The sequence below is a fragment of the Loxodonta africana genome, chromosome X (genome assembly GCF_030014295.1).
Source record: "Loxodonta africana isolate mLoxAfr1 chromosome X, mLoxAfr1.hap2, whole genome shotgun sequence".
Lineage (NCBI taxonomy): Eukaryota > Metazoa > Chordata > Mammalia > Proboscidea > Elephantidae > Loxodonta > Loxodonta africana.
In genome coordinates, this window is record NC_087369.1 from 17253565 (window position 1) to 17275382 (window position 21818).

General features: G+C 41.4%; 2 protein-coding genes across 8 annotated transcripts in view; both read left to right on the forward strand.

Annotated features, from left to right (window-relative positions):
- CA5B (carbonic anhydrase 5B) overlaps positions 1 to 18469 on the forward strand; it is a 53533-nt gene extending 35064 nt beyond the window's left edge. For 3 of the 4 annotated variants that reach the window (XM_064278038.1, XM_064278036.1, XM_064278037.1), the window contains 5 exons: positions 2951 to 3069; positions 4976 to 5071; positions 7206 to 7268; positions 8474 to 8629; positions 15433 to 18468. In XM_064278038.1, the coding sequence (XP_064134108.1) occupies positions 2951 to 3069; positions 4976 to 5071; positions 7206 to 7268; positions 8474 to 8629; positions 15433 to 15579 (581 nt within the window). In that variant the 3' untranslated portion in view covers positions 15580 to 18468. Of the gene's footprint in view, positions 1 to 2950; positions 3070 to 4975; positions 5072 to 7205; positions 7269 to 8473; positions 8630 to 15432 lie in introns of all 4 variants that reach the window. The other variant, XM_064278039.1, reaches the window with a different exon arrangement.
- A 1638-nt stretch (positions 18470 to 20107) lies between these two features.
- The window catches only part of ZRSR2 (zinc finger CCCH-type, RNA binding motif and serine/arginine rich 2), a 38745-nt gene continuing 37034 nt past the window's right edge, over positions 20108 to 21818 (forward strand). The window contains exons 1-2 of one of the 4 annotated variants that reach the window (XM_064278033.1): positions 20108 to 20229; positions 20919 to 20998. In XM_064278033.1, the coding sequence (XP_064134103.1) occupies positions 20147 to 20229; positions 20919 to 20998 (163 nt within the window). In that variant the 5' untranslated portion in view covers positions 20108 to 20146. The other 3 variants (XM_064278034.1, XM_064278035.1, XM_064278032.1) reach the window with 3 other exon arrangements.

Genomic DNA, 21818 nt, shown 5'->3' on the forward strand with positions numbered 1-21818 from the left:
GTTAAATGGGGAAAAGACAGTCTTTTTAACAAATGGTGCTGGCATAACTGGATATCCATCTGCAAAAAACTGAAACAAGACCCATACCTCGCACCATGCACAAAAATGAACTCAAAATGGGTCAAAGACCTAAATATAAAATCTAAAACAATAAAGATCATGGAAGAAAAAACAGGGACAATGCTAAGAGCCCTAATACATGGCATAAACAGTATATAAAACATTGCTAACAGTGCAGGAGAAAAACTAGATAACTGGGAGCTCCTAACAATCAAACACCTATGCTCATCCAAAGACTTTACCAAAAGAGTAAAAAGACTACCTACAGACTGGGAAAAAAATTTTAGCTATGACATTTCCAATCAGCATCTGATCTCTAAAATCTACATGATACTGCAAAAACTCAACTGCAAAAAGACAACCCAATTAAAAAATGGGCAAAAGACACAAACAGACACTTCACTAAAGGAGACATTCAGGTAGCTAACAGATATATGAGGAAATGTTCATGACCTTTAGCCATTAGAGAAATGCAAATCAAAACTACAATGAGATTTCATCTCACTCCAACAAGGCTGGTATTAATCCAAAAAACACAAAATAATAAATGTTGGAGAGGCTGTGGAGAGATCGGAACACTTCTACACTGCTGATGGGAATGTCAAATGGTACAACCACTTTGGAAATCAATTTGGCGCTTCCTTAAAAAGTTAGAAATAGAACTACCATACGATCCAGCAATCCCACTCCTTGGAATATGTCCTAGAGAAATAAGAGCCTTTACACAAACAGATATATGCACACCCATGTTTATTGCAGCACTGTTTACAATAGCAAAAAGATGGAAGCAACCAAGGTGCCCATCAATGGATGAATGGATAAATAAATTACGGTATATTCACACAATGGAATACTATGCATCAATAAGGAACAGTGATGAATCTGTGAAACATTTCATAACATGGAAGAATCTGGAAGGCATTATGTTGAGTGAAATTAGTCAGTTGCAAAAGGACAAATGCTGTATGAGACCACTATTATAAGAACTCAGGAAATAGTTTAAATAGAGAAGAAAATATTCTTTGATGGTTACGAGAGCGAGGAGGGAGGGTGGGAGAGGGGTATTCACTAATTAGATAGTAGAGAAAAACTATTTTAGGTGAAGGGAAAGACAACACACAATACAGGAGGGGTCAGCACAACTGGACTTATCCAAAAGCAAAGAGGTTTCCTGAATAAACTGAATGCTTCGAAGGCCAGCGTGCGTAGCAGAGGTGGGGGTTTGGGGACCATGGTTTCAGGAGACATCTAAGTCAATTGGCATAATAAAATCTATTAAGAAAACATTCTGCATCCCACTTTGGAGAGTGGCGCCTGGGGTCTTAAATGCTAGCAAGTGGCCATCTAAGATGCATCAATTAGTCTCAGCCCACCTAGAGCAAGTGAGAATGAAGAACAGCAAAGACACAAGGTAAGTATGAGCCCAAGAGACAGAATTGGCCACATAAACCAGAGACTACATCAGCCTGAGACCAGAAGAACTAGATGGTCCCTGGCTATAACTGATGACTGCCCTGACAGAGAAGACAACAGAGAACCCCTGACGGAGCAGGAGAGCAGTAGGATGCTGACCTCAAATTCTGGTAAAAGGACCAGACTTGATGGTCTGACCAAGGCTAGGAGGACTCTGGAGGACATGGTCCCCAGACCTTCTGTAAGCCCAAGACAGGAACCATTCCCAAAGCCAACTTTTCAGACAGGGAGTGGACTGGACTATGGGATAGAAAATAATACTGGTGAGGAGTGAGCTTCTTGGTTCAAGTAGACACATGAGACTATGTGGGTAGCTCCTGTCTGGAGGGGAGATGAGAAGGCAGAGGAGGTCAGAAGCTGGCTGAATGGACACGAAAATAGAGGGTGGAGAGGAGTGTACCATCTCATTAGGGGAGAGCAACTAGGAGTATATAGCAAGGTGTATATAAATTTTTGTATTAGACTGACTCGGTTTGTAAACTTTCACTTAAAGCACAATAAAAATAAAAAAAGAGGAAATTATGTAAAATGTTTTCAAAAGCGGCAAAGTATATAACAGACCCTTGTGTGAATTAGCCAGTACATTTTTTCCCTGGAGTTGCTGCAGTCGATCATCTGTGTCCATAAAATTGAACTAATGATGCAGAACACTCTGGAGGTGATTAAGACGGTCAAATGAATGATTTTTGTGTTGTGGTATTGGTCTGATAACATTCAGATAGACGCCACAGAGGTCTGAAGAGATGGAAAAGCTAAAGAGTAAATATGCCAAACGAACAAGTAACCCAACCCAAAGCCTGAGAAAGGGTGACTTTAAAATCTTGTCTTCTCCAAATCTCTTGTCTGTAATGTATTGATTTCACCAGTCCCAGAAAAATCAAGTCGAAACAAAAGGTGTTTATCATCCAACAAAGTGTGGAACGGTACCGAAGCTGGGGCAACTCACATTGTTCACACCGTCCAGGGGAGATGGGTGATCATTTTTTACTTGCAAATTCCCTATTACATTTCAATCAAAGGGAAAGAAGCACTAGTATGTTCAAAAATTACCAAGTAAATATAAAAACATAAAATATTATGAATGTAAAAAATATTCTAAATATAAAAAAAGTAAATTATCAAGTAAATCTTTGTGTTTTATTGCATACTTTAACGTAGAATGTAAGCACAACTCAAGGATTGGCCTTAACAATTATATGTCGCTTGGTGTGGAGTTAAATCTTGGCACCATTCGGGGTGCAGATCTCACCCTTATACATGTGTTAACTGCACAGAGAGCAATTTTATAAACACTTGTACGTAACAGGGGATGTTCCACTTAAAGGCAGCTCAGGGGGTCCCCCCACAGATGCAGCCTGTCCCCCACTCCCCACAGCATGAGTGACCGTTCCCTGAATTGCCGGATGTGTCATTTCAGTGATCAAGGGAGGACCCCTGGAACATAACTACAGGTTGAAGCAGTTCCATTTTCACTGGGGGGCCATCAACACCTGGGGCTCCGAGCACACCGTGGACAGCAAATGCTACCCGGCGGAGGTATGTCAGATGCTTGGGGACAGTGACAACTCTGGAGGAGTGGGATTGTTCTAAGGCTTCTGGTTTTAAGCATTATTGGTAAGAACCGGGTGATTCCTGTAAGGGCTCAAGAGCACTCGCAGGGCTCACTTTTCTTTTTTTAATTGTGGTGAAAATATACACAACAAAACACACACCAATGCAACAGTTGCTACATGTATAATTCAGTGACACTGATGACATTCTTCAATTTGTGCCACTCAGCTTGTTGTTGTTGTTGTGTGCCGTTGAGTCGATTCTGACTCGTAGCGACCCTATAGGACAGAGTAGAACTGCCCCACAGGATTTACTAGGCTGTATCTTTAGGGGGAAGGAGCTATGGTGGTGCAGTGGTTAAAGTGCTCGGCTGCTAACCAGAAGTTCGGCGGTTTGAACACACCAGCTGCTCTGGAGGAGAAAGGTATGGCTTCTGTAAAGATTATAACAGCCTTGGAAACCCTATGGGGCAGTTCTACTTTATCCTATAGAGTCGCTATGAGTTGGAATGAACTAGACGCCAGTGGGTTTGTTTTTTGGTAAATCTTTACAGGAGCAGATTGCCAGGTCTTTTCTCCCGTGGAGCCGCTGGTGGGTTCCAACCACAGACCTTTCAGTTAGCAGCCAAGCGCTTAACCACTGTGCCACCAGGGCTTCTTCCACCCAGCTTAGACTTATAAAAAGAACAGCTTCCCTCATGTTGAATAATGTGGCCAAACTGAACCAGAAAATCCTGAAACAGAATTCTGAGCTGGACTGAAATTAAAGCAGAAAGTAAGAACCCAGGCAGTATAGTTCAGGGCCACAAAGACAGATCAGTCTGAGAAGGAGATGGTGGGAGGCTCAGTGAAGGCAGAGCAATAGAAATGGAGAGAAAAAGCAAAATTTAAAAATCATTGCTGGAATAAAAACCACCGAACTTGGGAGAGGGGAAGGCAAAGTTAACAGTGACCTTGAGGTTTCTCACTTGGGTGGCTGGGTTAAAGGCGATGCTGTAAAGAAAGTTCGTGAACGCTGGATGAGGAATCATTTGTAGAGAAATATAAGGAATGTGTAATGAAACAGAATTTCTTCTTACAGCTTTTTTTTTCTAATTTACTTTTAAATGTTAAATATAAAAAAAAACACACTTTAAGTGGTTATCCCTCAAAGAAGAACTTTGTCTCCAACTCCTGTCTGATTCCCGTAGGGAGAATCTGTTTCTCTGAATATAAACATCTCCTTTTGATGCAAATGGTTTTGAATATTAGTAGTTCAGGCAAATCCGAATGGAAATGGACAAATGTTGATCTGCCGCGGAAATGTAACTCACTTGGCTCTATAAGTGTTCTTCCATTTTGTCCCCAGATAAGTCCCTTTGTTGTTGTCGTTGTTAGGTGCCCTCAAGTCAGTTCCGACTCACAGTGACCCTATGCACAACAGAACGAAACACTGCCCGGTCCTGAGCCATCCTTACAGTCGTTGTTATGCTTGAGCTCATTGTTGCAGCCACTGTGTCAGTCCACCTCGTTGAGGTCTTCCTCTTTTCCGCTGACCCTGTACTCTGCCAAGCATGATGTCCTTCTCCAGGGACTGATGCCTCCTGACAACATGTCCAAAGTATGTAAGACGCAGTCTCACCATCCTTGCTTCTAAGGAGCATTCTGGTTGTACTTCTTCTAAGACAGATTTGTTCGTTCTTTTGGCAAGTCCCTTTATACCAAAGTAATATTAGTTGCTGCTCTTCCCTAAATTTCTTCCTGTCAATTCTATCTCCTTTTGCAGCAGACTGTCATATGCCTTGGCCAGTGTGGACACGTGTTTAAACAGCGTATGTTGAATAAGGCCGTCGGTTTGTTTTGGGGTATTGCTATATCATTATGTATTAAACCTTCTTTTAATGGCATTTTAGCTGCACTTGGTGCATTGGAATGCAGTCAAATTTGAAAGCTTCGAGGATGCGGCACTGAAGGAAAACGGTTTGGCTGTGATAGGAGTCTTTTTAAAGGTAAAAAAAAATCTTACCTACTTTAAGTATGTGTTGTATTCTACAATGAAAAGCTAGAAGAGTGTTATTTACTTTAAGAATATTGGGATCAATACACTGCTAAAAATGCACAGTGGTTAAAATATGAGATTGTGAGAGAGATGCTGATGAAGAGTGAGCTATTTGTATCAGGTGGACACTTGCGACTGTGTTGGCATCTCCTGTCTGGAGCGGGGATGGCAGGATAGAGAGAGTTGGAAGCTGGCAAAAATGTCACAAAAGGAGAGACTGGAAGGGCTGACTCATTAGGGGGAGAGCAAGTGGGAGTACAGAGTAAGGTGTATATAAACTTATATGTGACAGCTTGACTTGATTTGTAAACGTTCACTTGAAGCTCAATAAAAGTTAATAAAAAAAAATATGAGATTGTTACAAATATATTTTAAATGGTATAAAGCTGCACTGTCCAATAGAGTAGCCACAAGCCACTTGAAAGGAGGCCAGCGCCACTGCAGAACTGATTTTTTTAATCTGAGTAATTTCAATTTCAATGAAGCCCTGATATTCAATGCAATTACTGGAAAACTTTCCAGAGTGTTTGGATCAATTTGAGTATGTGAATGTGCACTTTCAGCTACAAATTTTTTGGTGAACATGAAATACAGATAACGTATTTCTGATGAAAATTTAGCATCCAAATTAAGATGGATGTAAAATATACACCAGATTTTGAGGACTTAGTATAGGGGAAAAAAAGTTAAGTTTCTCATTAATAATTTTTTATATTGATTGCATGCTGAAATGATACTATCTTGGATACATTGGGTTAAGCAAAATATATTATTAAAAATGATTGCACCTGTTTCTTTTTGCTTTTGTAATGTGGCTGCTAGAAAATTTAAAATTACCTCTCTCACTTGCATTATATTTCTGTTGGACAGCACTGGTATAAAATGATAAAGGCAAATAACTCGAAATAAATAATATTTAAAATACGAAATTAGCTAAGAATGTATTTTAAATGGAATAAAAAAAGACAAACAACTGTGGGAAATGGTCATGAAAAGACTATTTATGAGTTCTTTATGAGTAAACAGTAGTCCCTGGATGGTGCAAACGGTTAATGAGCTCGGCTACTAACCGAAACGTTGGAGGTTCCAGTCTACCCAGGGGCGCCTTGGAAGAAAAGCCTGGTGATCTACTTCCCAAAAATCAGCCATTGAAAACCCTGAGAACAGTTCTACTCTGGCACACGTGAGGACGTCATGAGTCGGAATCCACGTGACAGCAACTCATATGATATGGTATGGTATGGTATGTGACTATACCTTTGCTACCAATGAACTAAACTGACTGCTGTTGAGTCAGTTCCGACTCACAGGGACCCTGTAGGATAGAGTAGAGCTGCTCCATAGGGTCTCCAAGGCTGTAAATCTTACGTCTTTACAGAAGCAGACTGCCACATCTTTTTTCCACGGAGTAGCTGGTGGGTTCGAACCACCAACCTTTTGGTTAGCAGCCAAGTGCTTTAACCACGTGCCACCAGGGTTCCCCTTTGCTAAGTGCTTAATTTATCTTCCCAAGTGTGACCGGATGGTGATATAATGAGGTCCACTTCTCACATGAAGAAACTAAAGCTCAATGAGGTTAAGTGCTTTCTTGTCAGGTCACACAGCAAGAAAATGGAGAACAGGATTGAAAACCCTAGGACAATACTCCGCATGAGCCTCTGAGCTCCTGCAGGTTCCATCCAGTCTGGAGGCTGAGGTCCTGGAATGAGCCTTGAGGGCTGCAGGCCTGAGCTGAAGGCTGCCTTCCTGCTTTCTGCCTTGCTCTGAGAGCTTCAGCCTTCAGCACCCCTGTTGCCAAGCGCCTGTGAGCTCAGAAGGAAGCAGATGGCCAATAGGCCACGAGCGCTATTGCTTGCCTACTGCCTGCCAGCACCTGAGCCTGTCAGCAAACAGCCTGCCCCTTTGTTCTCTAATTCCTCAATGTGGGAAACATCCTCAATCGCCAGTTTAAGTGTACTTTCTGCACTGTGGTTTGTTGGTTTTTAGGTAATGGCCAGGTAGTTTGTTTTAATTCACATTCTGTTAACAGTTTCTACAGTTCGATGTCAATTATATTTAATGTTTTCTCATCAATGTTTTTTTAGCTAGGCAAACATCATAAAGAACTGCAGAAATTGGTGGATATGTTGCCATCAATTAAGCACAAGGTAATTTTTTTGTTCCTAAATCATTTGAATTTATTTTATGCTTCAGTCTCGAAGTGGAGACATTAACAAGGCACTTTGAATCAGGAAGTGTAATTAAATTGAATATAATTGAATTGAAATGTTAGAAGACAACTTGCCTTCTAGAATGCTTGTGTTAGGAGAGACCCTTCCTCTAGGATACTTTCAGGGGTAGCTGTTGGGTTCGCTGGGGGATCCATTGGCGGGCATGTGCTGATGAGGACTTGGGCCTCAGGAGTATAATGATCTCCCCTCTAGCCTGTTTCCTACACCAGCCCCTTCTAAGTCCTTGTGAAAACACACTCAGAGCAGCCTTCTTTGTGTAGCTACCCTCCCACCAGCAGGGAGAAAAGTTTTACAGAAGCTTGACTTGTCCAGCTTTAAAGAACAATTACCAGTATCCTTCAGGTTGGATACCATTGTCCAACCCCTAGGATGAATGGTTCATTATTCAGAATCTCCAAGAGGCTGCTCCCTGGGCAGTCTGCATATTCGTTCTGTCTCATCCCCCAACCCCAACCCTGCTCTCTCATTCTCCCACCCCAACCCCACTTTAGTCCAGGGTCCTGGCTTTTCCTCATTTGCACTTCATTCTGTACGGGGTCTGACTTATCTATAGAGTAAAAGAGAGGCCTCCTTTTTTAGGCACCACCCCAAACCAAATCCACTGCTGTTGAGTAAATTCCGACTCATAGTGACCCTATGGGACAGAGTAGAACGGCTCCACAGGGTTTCCAAGGCTGTAAATGTTTACAGAAGCAGACTGCCACATCTTTCTCTTGTGCAGTGGCTGGTGGTTTCCAACCACTGCCCTTTCAGTGAGCAGCCGAGTGCTTTGACCACTGTGCCACCAGGGCTCCTTTGTTTCTGCACCAGCCACTACCTAAGTAATACCTCCCAACCATTCTCAGAGGAGACGCTCTGCTCCACGCTCACTAGAATGAGGGAGAAAACGGTTTTTGTTGTGTCCCACTGAGGTGTACCAGAAATACACAGTGAACTGCAGGAACAAAGCGTGGGCGTGAGCCTGTCCTAAGTGATTCCTTAGGAGGTTCCTCACAGGTACCCGGGCTCCTCTGGACCGCTGCTGGTCCCCAGACACACGCTGGGAAGCATCACCTAAACATGCAGTTCCTCGGTGGCTTTCACCCCCAAATACTGACTGGGTGACCCCTTCTCTTGCTCAGGACACCCTTGTGGAATTTGCGTCATTCGACCCTTCCTGCCTGATGCCCACCTGCCCGGATTACTGGACCTACTTGGGGTCTCTGACCACCCCGCCACTCTCCGAATCCGTCACCTGGATCATTAAGAAGCAAGCAATAGAGGTTGATCACGACCAGGTGAGTTCTTCCCACAGTCTACACGAGGAAACTCAAGTGCAGCCACGTCACACTGGGCCGGGTTCCAAATGTGGCGCCCTTTTTTAACATCTTGTAATACTTAGACACTTTTGGTAAAATGTGCTAATGTCTTATCTCAGTTTGGGCATGAGTTAGGAGATGCTTCCAATTAACTGGAGCTAGGAGTTAAAACAGAACATAAGCTCTTTATTTCCATACTTAACAGTGACATATATTTTCCTGTACATGCATTATGTGTTTTTTTATATAAATGTGCATCTGTATGTAAACTAAGACCCTTTTAAAGAGAAGAATGGAGGTTGGAAATGGATGTGTTCAATACCCTTTAAAATCCTTTAAGGACTTTTGCTGTGGACTCTCGGGTAAAAACAGAACCTAACAATGTCTGTCCAGAAATTTTATTCTAAGTCAGTCATTTCGAACTTGGGCTTTATTTTTCTCTTAGAAACTAAGTGTAAGTGGTGTTATTACATCAACACACAAAATCCTATTTCATTCATAGTGTAACTAAATTACAACACTAACTACTTATATTTCCTTTGTATGGAATTTTTATTGATTACAAAACATTTTAACAAGAAGAAAAGCTTCCATTTTTTTTTTTTAAACCAAGGATCTAAAAAATCCTTTTAAAAGCCGGGATAACATTGATACCAAAGCTCATCAAAGACTGGAACCCCTCCGCCTGAAAAAGTAACATATAGACCAATATCTCTGAAATATATAAAAGCTAAAATAAAACATTAGAACCAGAATCCAGAAGTACATTAGAAGAAATATATACTGCGTCCAAGTAGAATGGACGTAAGGATGATTCAATAAAATCCATCTTCTGAGCAAAGAGAAAAATCATATTATCACTTCCGTAGATTCTCAAAAGACATTAACAAAATTCATCATCCAGTTCTTAAAATTTTTTTAACAAAATAAAAATGAATAGAGACATCCTTAACTTGATAAAAGAGATTGATTTCAGTTTAAAAGTAAAAGATCACTAAATGTGGAAAGATAGCTACTGATCCTGCTATTGTTAGCACACCAAATCTTATAGTAAATGATATTCTGGAAGTAGCCAGTACAATTAGACCAGAAAAGAAATTATAGAAATAATAAAAAGCTATTGCAGAAAATAAGATAATTCAGTGATTAGTAGAGTACAATATTAATTTATAGAAATCGATACATTTGATACCTATAGATCACAATAAGTTAGAAGATATAATGGAAGAGGGAACCCTATTTATAATGGGTATGAAAAAAATACCTTGGAATAAACTTAACAAGAAAAGTTAACAAGACTTTGAAACATTCCTGAGGAACACAAAAGACTTGAATTAATAAAGATTCATACCATGTTATTGAATAGGGAGACTTAATAACTGGCATCTCTGATGTCAATTCTCCTTAAGTTGTTATTCTTCATGAAATGTTTACTCTTCATGAATCTAATGTGGTCCCAGTAAATACATACCAACAGGATTATTAAATATATATGCTACTTCTTAATAAGTTCATATGGAAAACCAAACAAGCATGAATAATGAGGAGAAATTCTAAAAAAACGAAATGAGTGACAGCCACAAGATATTATCAAGTCTCAGTAATTAAATTGTGTGATACTGGCACATGATTAAAGAGGTAAATCAAATGGAACAAAATAGTAAATTCAGAAATATGCCCAAAAAACCTATGGGATTTAGTTTATGATAAAGTAGCATCTCAGTTCAGTGGGAAGAAAAGATAGTGCATTCAGTAAATGCTATTGGGAGGCAACTGAGCAGATATTTTGAAAAAAAAAAAACAGCTGGAGCCATCATTCAAACCTTACACAAGAATATATTCCAGGTACTTTAAATGTAAAACATAAAAAATAACACCATGCATTTGAGGTCTTAAACGCTGACAAGCGGCTACCTAAGATACACCAATTGGTCTCAACCCACCTGGAGCAAAGGACAATGAAGAACACCAAAGACACAAGGTAACTATGAGCCCAAGAGATGGAAAGGGCCACATAAACCAGAGACTCCATCAGCCTGAGACCAGAGGAACTAGATGGTGCCCGGCTACAACCAATGACTGCCCTGACAGGGAACACAACAGAGAACCCCTGGGGGAGCAGGAGAGCAGTGGGATGCAGACCCCAAATCCTCATAAAAGACCAGACTTAATGGTCTGACTGAGACTAGAAGGACCCTGGAGTTCATGGTCCCCAGACCTTCTGTTAGCCCAAGACAGGAACCATCCCCAAAGCCAACTCTTCAGACAGGGATTGGACTGGACTATAAGACAGAAAATGATACTGGTGAGGAATGGGCTTCTTGAATCAAGTAGATACATGAAACTATGTGGGCAGCTCCTGTCTGGAGGGGAGATGAGAGGGGAGAGGGGGTCAGAAGCTGGCCGAATGGACACAAAAAGAGAGAGTGGAGAGGAGTGTGCTGTCTCATTAGGGGGAGCACAACTAGGAGTATATAGCAAGGTGTATATAAATTTTTGTATGAGAGACAGACTTGATTTGTAAGCTTTCACTTAAAGCACAATAAAAATTAAAAAAAAAAATTACACCATGAAATTACTAGGGTAACCACAGGAAAATTCTTCCATACCTCCAAATGGAGGAAGTTTTTCTTAAAACCAGAAGTCATACAGAAAGCAACTAGTAAATTAGACTACAAAAAGGTTTAAAGATTCTGTATTATGAAAACCACCATAAACAAATGACAAGCAGGAAAAATATTAGCAACTCATGTTCCTTAATCAGCCACTATTTATTGCATGCCTCCTATATGCCAGGTACTCTTCTAAGTATTTGAGAGACACCACTGAACAAAACAGAAGGAGCTTATTTCCTTAATAGATAAAGATCTCCTAGAAATCAGTTTTTAAAAAACCAGCAGAAAATGGTATAAACAGTTTACAGTTAAGGAAACTCAAGAAGCTCATAAACGTATGGAAGATGTTCAGCCTCACTTATTAAAATATATAAAAACCAAACCAAACCCATTGCCATCTAGTTGATTCTGACTCACAGAAACCCTATAGGACAGAGTAGAACTGCCCCGCTGGGTTTCCAAGGAGCAGCTGGTAGATTCAAACTGCCGACCTTTTGGTTAGCAGCTGAGCTCTTAACCACAGCACTGCCAGGGCTCCTATATATATATATATACACACATATACATACACACATATACATATATATATACACATATACATATATATGTACACATATACATATATATATACACATATACATATATATACACATATACATATATATACACATATACATATATATATACACATATACATATATATATATATAAAATCAAAGTACTACGCTGAAATATCATTGGTTCAACTATCAAATTAGCAGAGACCCCTAAATTTGATGGCCTCCACTGATAGTAGAAGTATGGAGAAAGGCCCTCTGGTACCCCGCTGCTGGGAGTTAAATTGGTACCATCGGAATATCAATCAAAGTACAAGTTCACATAACCTTTGAAGAGCAATTTATTCTGCAGATGAACTCCACATCTGAAAAATTATGCGTATACATGGTTGTTCTTTGCACCCTCGTTCCTAAACAACCGAAGTACCTATCAATAGCCCAGAAACCCAGTGCTGTCGAGTCTATTCTGACTCAGCGACAGAGTAGGGAAGCAGCTAAATAAATTATGGTAGATCCACACAATGGAATACTAGCCAGTCTTTTAAAAAGAAAGTGAACGTGCGTTATATACTGATCATTTCTTTTGCTCTTCTCCCAGACCCTAGCAGGGACAGTGTCCACTCATTCAAATAACATCCATTAAATTAATAATCATTAAGTACCTACTCTGGGTCAAGGACTATGCTAGGTGCTGAGAACACCTTGGTGAAGCAAACATAAAGTCCCTGCCCTCAGGGAACTTACATTGTCACGGGAAAGACAGACAACAAAGACAGAAATCCATGAAAAGGCCCGTAGCTGTAGCTTGAGTTAAGTACTAAGAAGAAAATCAATTTGATAGTATGATAACAGGGTGGGAATTATTTTAGATAGAGAGAACTGAATAGTATTTCTGAGGACTTGGGAGAGTGCTTCAGCCTAGGGACAAGGGGCTGGTGAGGGGGAGGACGTCAGGAGGCACAGAGGTACGTGATGGGGAGCACCACAGGAGTGGGTTTAGGCAGGAAGAGGCAGAGGGAGAGCAGAAGAGCTTGAGGGCCGGCGCCATGTTCATGTGTGTACAGGTGTGCAGAGTTGGAGTCCATTCTTAGACCGAAAGTGCAAACAAAAGGAGCCTACCTCCCCCAGCCCTGCTCTTCAAAAAAATTCCTTATCCTAAGAAGGGGTATACAAAACACCAAGAGTTCAAAAAAGTCAGGTAAATTGGTGGAGGGGAGTAGAGAGATTGATTGATTGAGGAGATGCATAATAGGCTAGTTATCAGGAGGAGCTTAGGGCTCCTTTGGCATGTTCTCTGGGCACAGACATTCCTTGGTGTACCTGCTAGACAAAATACAGAGCTTAACCGACCATAAGCTGAGCTTGGTAGCTTTTACATTGAGTCTGCTACTGTTCTTCATATTTAAAAATTGACCTAATGCTGAAAAAATAAATAAATCCGAGGGCCAGTGGCCCACATGAGGACTTCTTAAATAGAATTTCAATGCAAAAAATACAATGAGAAAAAAATGTTAGTTGTCATCTATAATCCTAAACCAAAACACCAACCGCCCTGCCGTCAAGTCAGTTCCAACTCATAGCAACCCTATAGGACAGAGTAGAACTGCCCCATAGAGTTTCCACGGAGTGGCTGGTGAATTCGAACTGCTGACCTTTTACTTAGCAGCGGAGCTGGCTGTTAACCACTGTGCCACCAGGGCTCCTCTATAGTCCTAAAAAAAAAAAAAAGTCCTAGTCACCTATAATCTTACTAAAACCAGACCAGTTGCCATTGAGTCTACTGCAACTCATGGCAACCCCATGTGTGTCAGAGTAGAACTGCACTCCATAGGGTTTTCAATGTCTGTGCTCTTTCAGAAGTCAATCACCAGGCCTTTCTTCCATAATCTTACTATTCGATGTTAATCACTGTTAGGGTAAATTCTCCTGGTCTTTTATCTATACAAATATACATATTTTTTTTTACAAAGATGGAATTATTTTCTGCATATCATTTTGCTGCTCCTTTCACTCAGTGATGTGTAGAATATTGTATTGATAATAACCGTCTAGATCTTTAACATCGTGTTTAATGGTGATATACTAGTCCATTTCATAGCTGTTGTGTAATTTATTATGGGTATTTGGGTTATTTCTAATCTTTTGCAGTTAGCTGAATAAAAATAAGCATGACCTATTTGGGTACCTTCTCAGTTTCTGAGAGCATGTGTGTAATTGGCAGGTCCAGCCACTGTTTTCAGTGCTTGCCTCTTCAGCTTGGCTTGGCCTGAAGTCTTTGCTCCAAACACATTCTCACATGCTTGCCCACTGTACCATAGGCTATCCTCTCTGTAGCTACAGTGAGCCTGATGGTACAGGGGAGGTGTTGTGAACAGATTTTCCTGCCAGCTTGAAGGAAGCAGTGATCCATAACATGGTCGCTCCGAATGCCATGGGGCTACTGACTGACGTTATGGCCACATTAGAAAAAAAGCACTTGAGACCCTTGGTTGTTCCTTTAGTATCGAGCTGCACTGTCCAATACAGTAGCCACTAGTCACATGTGGCCATTTAAATTTAAATATAAATTAAAATGAAATAGAAATTTAGTTCTTCAGTCATACTAGCTAAATTTTTAGTGCTCAGTAGCCATAGGTGGCTTGTGGCTACCATATTAGATGTGCAAAGAACATTCCCATCATTGCAGAAAGTTCCGATGGACAGTGCCAGCACCGAGAATCCCATTACCACGGAAGACATCTACGTGCATTGCTTTACTCACAGTGCCCAGATGTGCTGAGCAATCAGTAATACATTATGTTAATGATTCAGTTAAATTAAAAAACGTTGTACTGTTACTATATACATCAGGCCTTTTTTAGTCTATGAAAATCAGTTGCCATGGGGTTGACTGTGACTCACGGTGACCCCATGTGTGTTCGAGTACAACACTGCTCTGTAGGGTTTTCAGTGGCTGATTTTTTGAAAGTAGATTGCCAGGCCTTTCTTCTGAGGGACCTCTGGGTGGACTCGAACTTCTAACCTTTCAGTTAGCAGCTGAACATATTAACCATTTGCACCACCTAAAACCCCATTGCCATTGAGTCAAGTCTGACTCACAGCAACCCTATAGGACAGAGTAGAACTGCCCCATAGGGTTTCCAAGGAGTGGCTGGTGGATTTGAACTGCCAATCTTTTGCTTAGCAGTCAAGCTCTTAACCACTACCCCACCAGGGCTCCTTGCAGCACCTGGGGGCTCCTGTTATTCTATCAGCTATTTTGCCCATTTAAAGATGAAGTTCCTGAGAAGCCAAGAGAAGAAGTGGGTTGTCCTGCACAGATGGCTCATATGGGGAGATAGGGCCTTTGAACCCCAGTCTTCTGATCACTCCAAGCGCCCCCCGCCCCGAGTTGCGCACATCCTGCTGCCGTCCCCTACACATGGTGGGCCATTTTATTCCCACTCAAGCATTCCTACCAAGAAGTAAGCTTTTCCTTCTGTATCTAATTTTCGTCTAATGCTTCAGGGTTTTAAAAATGAATGAAAGAATAAAAATAAATAATTTAAAAAAATGAATGAAAAGCTGTTTTTCTCTTGAAATTATTTACGTTTCCTATTTCTATTTCTAGCTTGAACAATTTCGGACCCTGCTTTTCACATCAGAGGGGGAGAAAGAGAAAAGGATGGTCGACAACTTCCGCCCCCTTCAGCCCCTAATGAATCGCACAGTCCGCTCGTCCTTCCGTCACGATTATGTCCTGAATGTACAAGTATAACCCAAGCAGCAGACCAGCCAAGTACCCCCTAAGACGTTCACATCTAGGCAGCATCTTAATACATGTTACCTTTTAAAAACTGTTAACTAGACTGTTCTAAACGGCTGCACTTTACTAGTAATTGAATGTAATCATAGATGCCCATTTCCTGGTACGGGAGCTTCCCATCAATCTCTGCGGAAAGAAGCTCTTTGGTCAACAGATTCTTACTTTTATCGATAATGATATTTATCACCGAAGTACCAGCAAGACACACAAGATTCTCATCTTATAGCAACCAGTTGCTGATGGTGATATCTTTTTAGGTCTGACTTTTCTGAGCTGCCGTTTTATGTTTATCAGTTGGTGGTTCTATAGAGATACAGGTAGGGATGATCATCAAGGTGTTTGGCACTGACCACACAGAACACCGGCCTGTGAGAAACAGCCATCAGCCCAGACTGGAGCGTCCTGGCTGAACATGGGCCTTGGTCTGAGGTGTAATTTATTTCAGAACATGAATGTATACTCTTGTATAAGGGCTTCTCAATGAGTATGTTGGCCGTGACCTTTCATTGTCGTTGCTAGTACTTGATATGCTCATTATCAATTTATAATGTAGAAAATGTATTTGGTAATCAGAAGCAAACAAGGACTTTAACTTATATCCTAGAATCCTTTTGCCTTCCCGAAGATCAGATATTTTATTTAAAGGCTTGCTCATGTAGAAAGCATAGGCAGAACATTTGAAAGAAAGTGCTTAAAGTGCCTAGAACTTAGAATTCTTTCATGGCACATTTACAGAAATGTTTTTCAAAAGATTAATAATCAAATAGTCTATAGCTTATGGCATTATTTTGCATTATTTGTACAGTGCTTTATAGAATATGACGATAATATTTTCCACAATGAAAGAGCTGCCTTGACTTCCCTTTAAAGCTGTCTGAATGTTATTTAGTCATTAGTTGAGGTTCTTTGTTGGCAAGGCAGGTGATCAACTTCGATCTCCCAATTTATACAGTAGTTTAGAAGATTTTTGTCGCAGTAATAGGGAGATTTTTTTTAATAGGGAGAGAAATGTACCAGATAGGCTGTAATCTGTCATCCCACATAATTCTGAAGACTACATGCCACTGCCGCCCTAGCGCTACGTCTCTTGGAATATTTCCAGCTGCCTAGAAACCTGTGTTCATTCAGACTCAGTGTTGCATCAGTAACTAGTAATATTTTTTTCATCAACAGACTAGTCATCAAGTCTGCAAGATAGGGCTGGAGTTGTATGTGGAAGCATTTGGAGATACCTCTGTTCCATAAAAAGAGGGTGAAGATATTTGCTTCTAGGGTGCTTGCCCTCTTTGGGAAAGGGAAGCATGTGCACCCTAGGAAATGCGTAAGAACCCTTGAAAAGATGATGTTAGCTGCCATCAAGTTGGCCCCCAACTTGTGGTGACCCCACACACAACGGAACCAAATGCTGCCCAGTCACCATCGGTTGCAGTTAGACCATTGCGATCCATAGGGTTTTCACTGGCTGATTTTTTGGAAGTAGATCACCAGGCCTATCTTCCTACTTAAAAAGATAGAGTAGGTTTTTTTTAATTTATGTTAATTTTATGCAGTTGATCTGCTTCAAACTACAGTTATCTTTAAAAGGGGAAACACACAAGATTGGCATTTTCCAGGGCACCCAGCCTTCCTACCAAGGCCTCTTCCAAAATCTTAGTATAAAACTCTATTGTAGTGGATGTTCCATGTTGGAGTGAGGTCTGATGTACAGAATCCCTGACTTGCCCTTATACCTTAGGGGTACAAAGGATGCTGTGTTAGTAGGTGACTGTGTATCCTGGTTTGCCACTCCTGATTGACTTCGCGTGTTCTCCTGATGTAATTATTAACAGCACCTCTCACTCTCAACCATGGCCTGGTTTGCACAATAAATTCTGTGGTCCCTTTCCCCACAGAGGTTATGGAAATAGCCTTGGGGATGTGATTTCTTCAGTGCCTTAGTCATGTGAACCCCCCAAAGAGGCACTCTAATTCCTGGCACCTGATACACCCTAGCAAGAAACTTTTTACGTTTTTATGCCCTCCCAAAAGTGTTTTATGTGTACCTTCCTAGACAGAAGCGGAGACACGGGCTTGCAGTCTGTCAGAAGGCTGGAGAAAGAATTTTTGTATTAAAATTGCTGCTCACCTTCCTTGAATAAGATTAGATTAATAAAACTGTTTCTTTATAATATTAACATTTGTTGAATGACTTTTCCTTTTAGTTCTTTGGAGTATATGCCCTTTGCGGTGGAGTCAATTCCGACGGATAGGGACCCCATGTATTACAGAGTAGAGCTGCTCCATAGGGTTTTCTTGGCTGTAATTTTCACAGAAGCATATCACCAGGCCTTTCTTCTGCAGTACTACCAGGTGGGTTCGAACTGCTAACCTTTAGGTTAGTAGTCGAGCACAAACCCTTTGTGCCACCTAGGGACCATTTCGGGGTATATAAGATGTCTGTAAAATTACTGAGACATCTTTTAACATGTAGATCAGAAAGTGACTGGAAAGCTCAGACAGGATTTACAGGTAGCCCCCGGCTTACGACATATCCGAGTTATGACAAACTGCACATACAACTGTTTTTTGTTTGTTTTTACGTCTTATCATTAGTAATATGTACAACATATAATTTTGCAGGACGTAATTTACTGATGTTATCATTTGCAGATGTTCAAAGATTGGATTTATAAAGATACTGATAATAAAAGGGAATAATAATGAAAAGTAAAGAAAAAAAGTGGTACTCGACTTACGTCAGAACTGACTTATGATGGAATCATTGGAATGGAACCCTGTTGTAAGTCAGGGACTGTCCCTACTAGAGAAACAGTGTGGGGAACCCCCCCTACCCCGCCCCTGCTCCTCAGCTCATATGCACAGTCTGCAATCACCATCTAGGGCAGGCTGCCAGCCCCTCTCCTCTCCCAGGGCTACACTGATCCAGGGTGAAGCTGGCTGTTCTACAAAGCAGGCGCCCACCCTACTAAAGCTTAGGAAGGTGTCTTTCCCTTGCCCAGTGGGGGACACATTCTTTTGGCATGATATTAGCAAAAATATTGAAACCACTTTTGGTGTTTTTCTGTGCCACTAGAAGAATCCACATGATTTACTTGATACCTATTCTTCTTAAAGCTTTATTGTCTTTTTGATTCAACTTTGTCAGTTAAGTCTTTCATGTAGTTTTATTGAACAAAAATGGATATAGTTAATTTAAGCAAATAAACTAATTTTACAGTATAATTTGTTGATATAAATAATACTGGCTATTTATAGGGTAGCTATGAGTCAGAATGGTTTGGTTTGGCTACATTACAGATAAATAGTAACACATTCTTGTCTTTAGGTAAATTTTGCTTTGATCCCTTCTTTATGGATTCAGCGATCTTCAGAGATGGTACTTTGGTTTGGTTCTGGGTGGGAATATCGACTCTGCCATTGTTCTTTCTCAAACCATCAGCAGTTGTGTTGCATAGAGCTTATCACTAGACAAAAAAATTGAGTAGTAAGGACACTATGTAGCACTGGATATTTCTTTCTTACACTCTCATTTCTAGAAGTACAATTTTTTAAAACCTTTTTGGGATAATGAACATTTTACCATAGCAGAGGAATAACCTGAAATATACATGCTTGAGAGTAAGTAGAGGTTGCCTTTCAGGGCACCAAGAATAACACTAAATTTATATTACGTTGCAGAATAAAGGGAACTTTGTTCTGCTTATCTGGATATCCTAGAAGAACGTATCTTTGCATTAAAATTTTACAACTCTTATTTTTACCTTATGACTTATTGCATTCAAATTATGGTAGTTACAGTTTGGAAATGGAGCTGGCTTTTAGAGCTACTTCTGTAACGAAATTAACTTGAGCAATTCAAACTGCATGAAAATTCATTGCGAACCAGCCTAAAGTACCTAAAACACAAGTACGGCCACGCCAAGCCTCTACTTAAAAGCTTTCAATGGTTACCTATTGCCTACAGAGTGTAATTAAAGCTTCTTAGCAAGATATACAAAACCCTCCTCCAGCCCACCTCTACCGCTATATTCCTTGATACGCGCAGATTACACTTTAAATTTGACTGCCAAAATTCTTCCTGTTCCTGGCAGATACCAGTTTCCCTTTCATTGATTTTGCTTATGCCGATCTGCCTGCAACTCAATTCCCACCTTTTTCCACTTGGAGTAAAAAATAAATAAATAAAAGTTCAGGCATCAGAAAGCTCTCCCTGAATCCCCAGGTGAACTATGTTAAGTGAACGTCATCTTTGCATGGGCCATATTATATTATTTATGTACTGGTGTTTCTCTGGCCCTAACTTGTAATCTTCTCGGTGACAGAGGTCACACCTTTGCAGCCCCAAGAGTTAGGTTCGCATCTTAAACCCGTAGGAGAGACTGGCGGGGGACGGAGCCTAGAGCTTTGTCTGAGGCGCTGATAGGAAGACCCGCGAAGGGGCGGAGCCTAAAGCAATGAGCGGTATTCTGTGTAAAACTGGAAGCCACTCTCCGTGGGATGAGCTTTGGTGAATGGATGAATGGATGAGGAGAAAAGGAGGAGAGGTGTGACCTTAACCTCCTATAGCGTTGGGAAAGAGAGCAATAAAACACTGGAGAAGAGGTGAGGACAGAATGACTTCCAGAATGGGTTACAAGTATCAGAGGAGTTTTTCGGGCTGCGAGATTTGCGTGGGCAGGGTTTGGAAACGAGCCGCCAACGGGAGCCTCCCCTCTCTGTCTTTGGTCTCGCCCGGGCTGAGGCGCGCTCGGGCGGCCGCGCAGCACTTGCGTCTGCGCGCGCAGCCGCTCCCGCCCTTAGGCCCGCCTCTTCCGGACGGCTCCCCGGGGAGGGCGGGGGCGGAGCGCGCTGATAAGATGGCGGCCCCCGAGAAGATACAGTTTCCAGAGAGGCAGAGGTAAGCTGTGCTGGGGGTATGACCTGCAGAGGGAGCGGGCGGAGCGGGCCGAGGCTGGGCCTGGAGAGTGTGCATGCGAAAAGAAAAGAGTCATTAGGCCAGATGAGTGAACTGCTGCTACAGTTGGGAGCCTGGCGCCCCGAACTGTCACGGGCGTCCGTGGGCTGAGGGAGGTGAGGAGGGGAACAGGTGGTGGTTACAGAAGACCTGCCATCTGAGCGTGGACGGACTAGGCGATGGTAGGTGCTTGCTCTGAAATGAACACAAGGGAAGCAAGATTTCACCCCCGATCACCCAAACAATTTCCTGTCACTGTCCTCTGGCTGAGGAGAGGGGAGCTCGGACAGCTGCAGGTGCCGTCCTTGACTCGCGCGTGCGTGTCTTCGTGTTCCAGCCACAGAAAGTACAGGGCCGCCCTGAAGAAAGAGAAACGAAAGAAGCGTCGTCAGGAACTCGCTCGATTGAGAGACTCAGGTAATGGGACTCCCTCATTCTGTTTTCTGTGAAATTACCTGTTTTCCACCTTTGCTCAAACTTGATGCCCCAGTGTTAAAAGGAAGCCAAAAATCCGAATAATTACTGTCACTGCTGCCTCCCAATAAAGTTATATTAGACCCATATGAGAAACTATGTTACCATACTAAGGAGGAGAAACGAAGTCTTGGTGTATCTAATATGACATAGTGAATTACAGTAGCTAGCACAGCCCTAGCACATATTAAGTATTAAAAAAAAAAAAGTATTAGGTGGGTATTTTTCTCTGTAACACCAGCAGAGTTCGAGGATTTTAATTAGACATTTTGCAAGTTTTTCTCAAGCTTGAGTAATGTAAACCAAAAAGAAAAATCCAAACCCGTTGCCGTCCAGTCGATTCTGAATTCATAGCTACCCTATTAGAACTGCCCTGTAGGGTTTCCAAGGAGCGCCTGGTGGATTCAAACTGCCCACTTTTTGGTCAGCAGCTTTAACTCTTAACCACTATGCCCCCAGGGTTTCCTGAGTAATGTTACCCAACCCAGTGCCCTCCAGTCGATGTTAAAAAAAAAAAAATTAGAGACCCTTAAATGACTCACTCAAATTATTATTATGCTATTTAAATATATACAAGCATAAAACTTATTATGAAGCTCTTATTTGACTGTACCACCAAATGAAATGACAGTCCCTGAAATTCAAATCTATGTAATGTAATGTGAGAGATAATGTAAAACAGACGCTGTTTCAGTGATGCTGACTGGTTTGGGGTAGGGTCTTTGGAGTTTGGAGTGTCTCTGTTATTGTTGCCTGGTTGCTT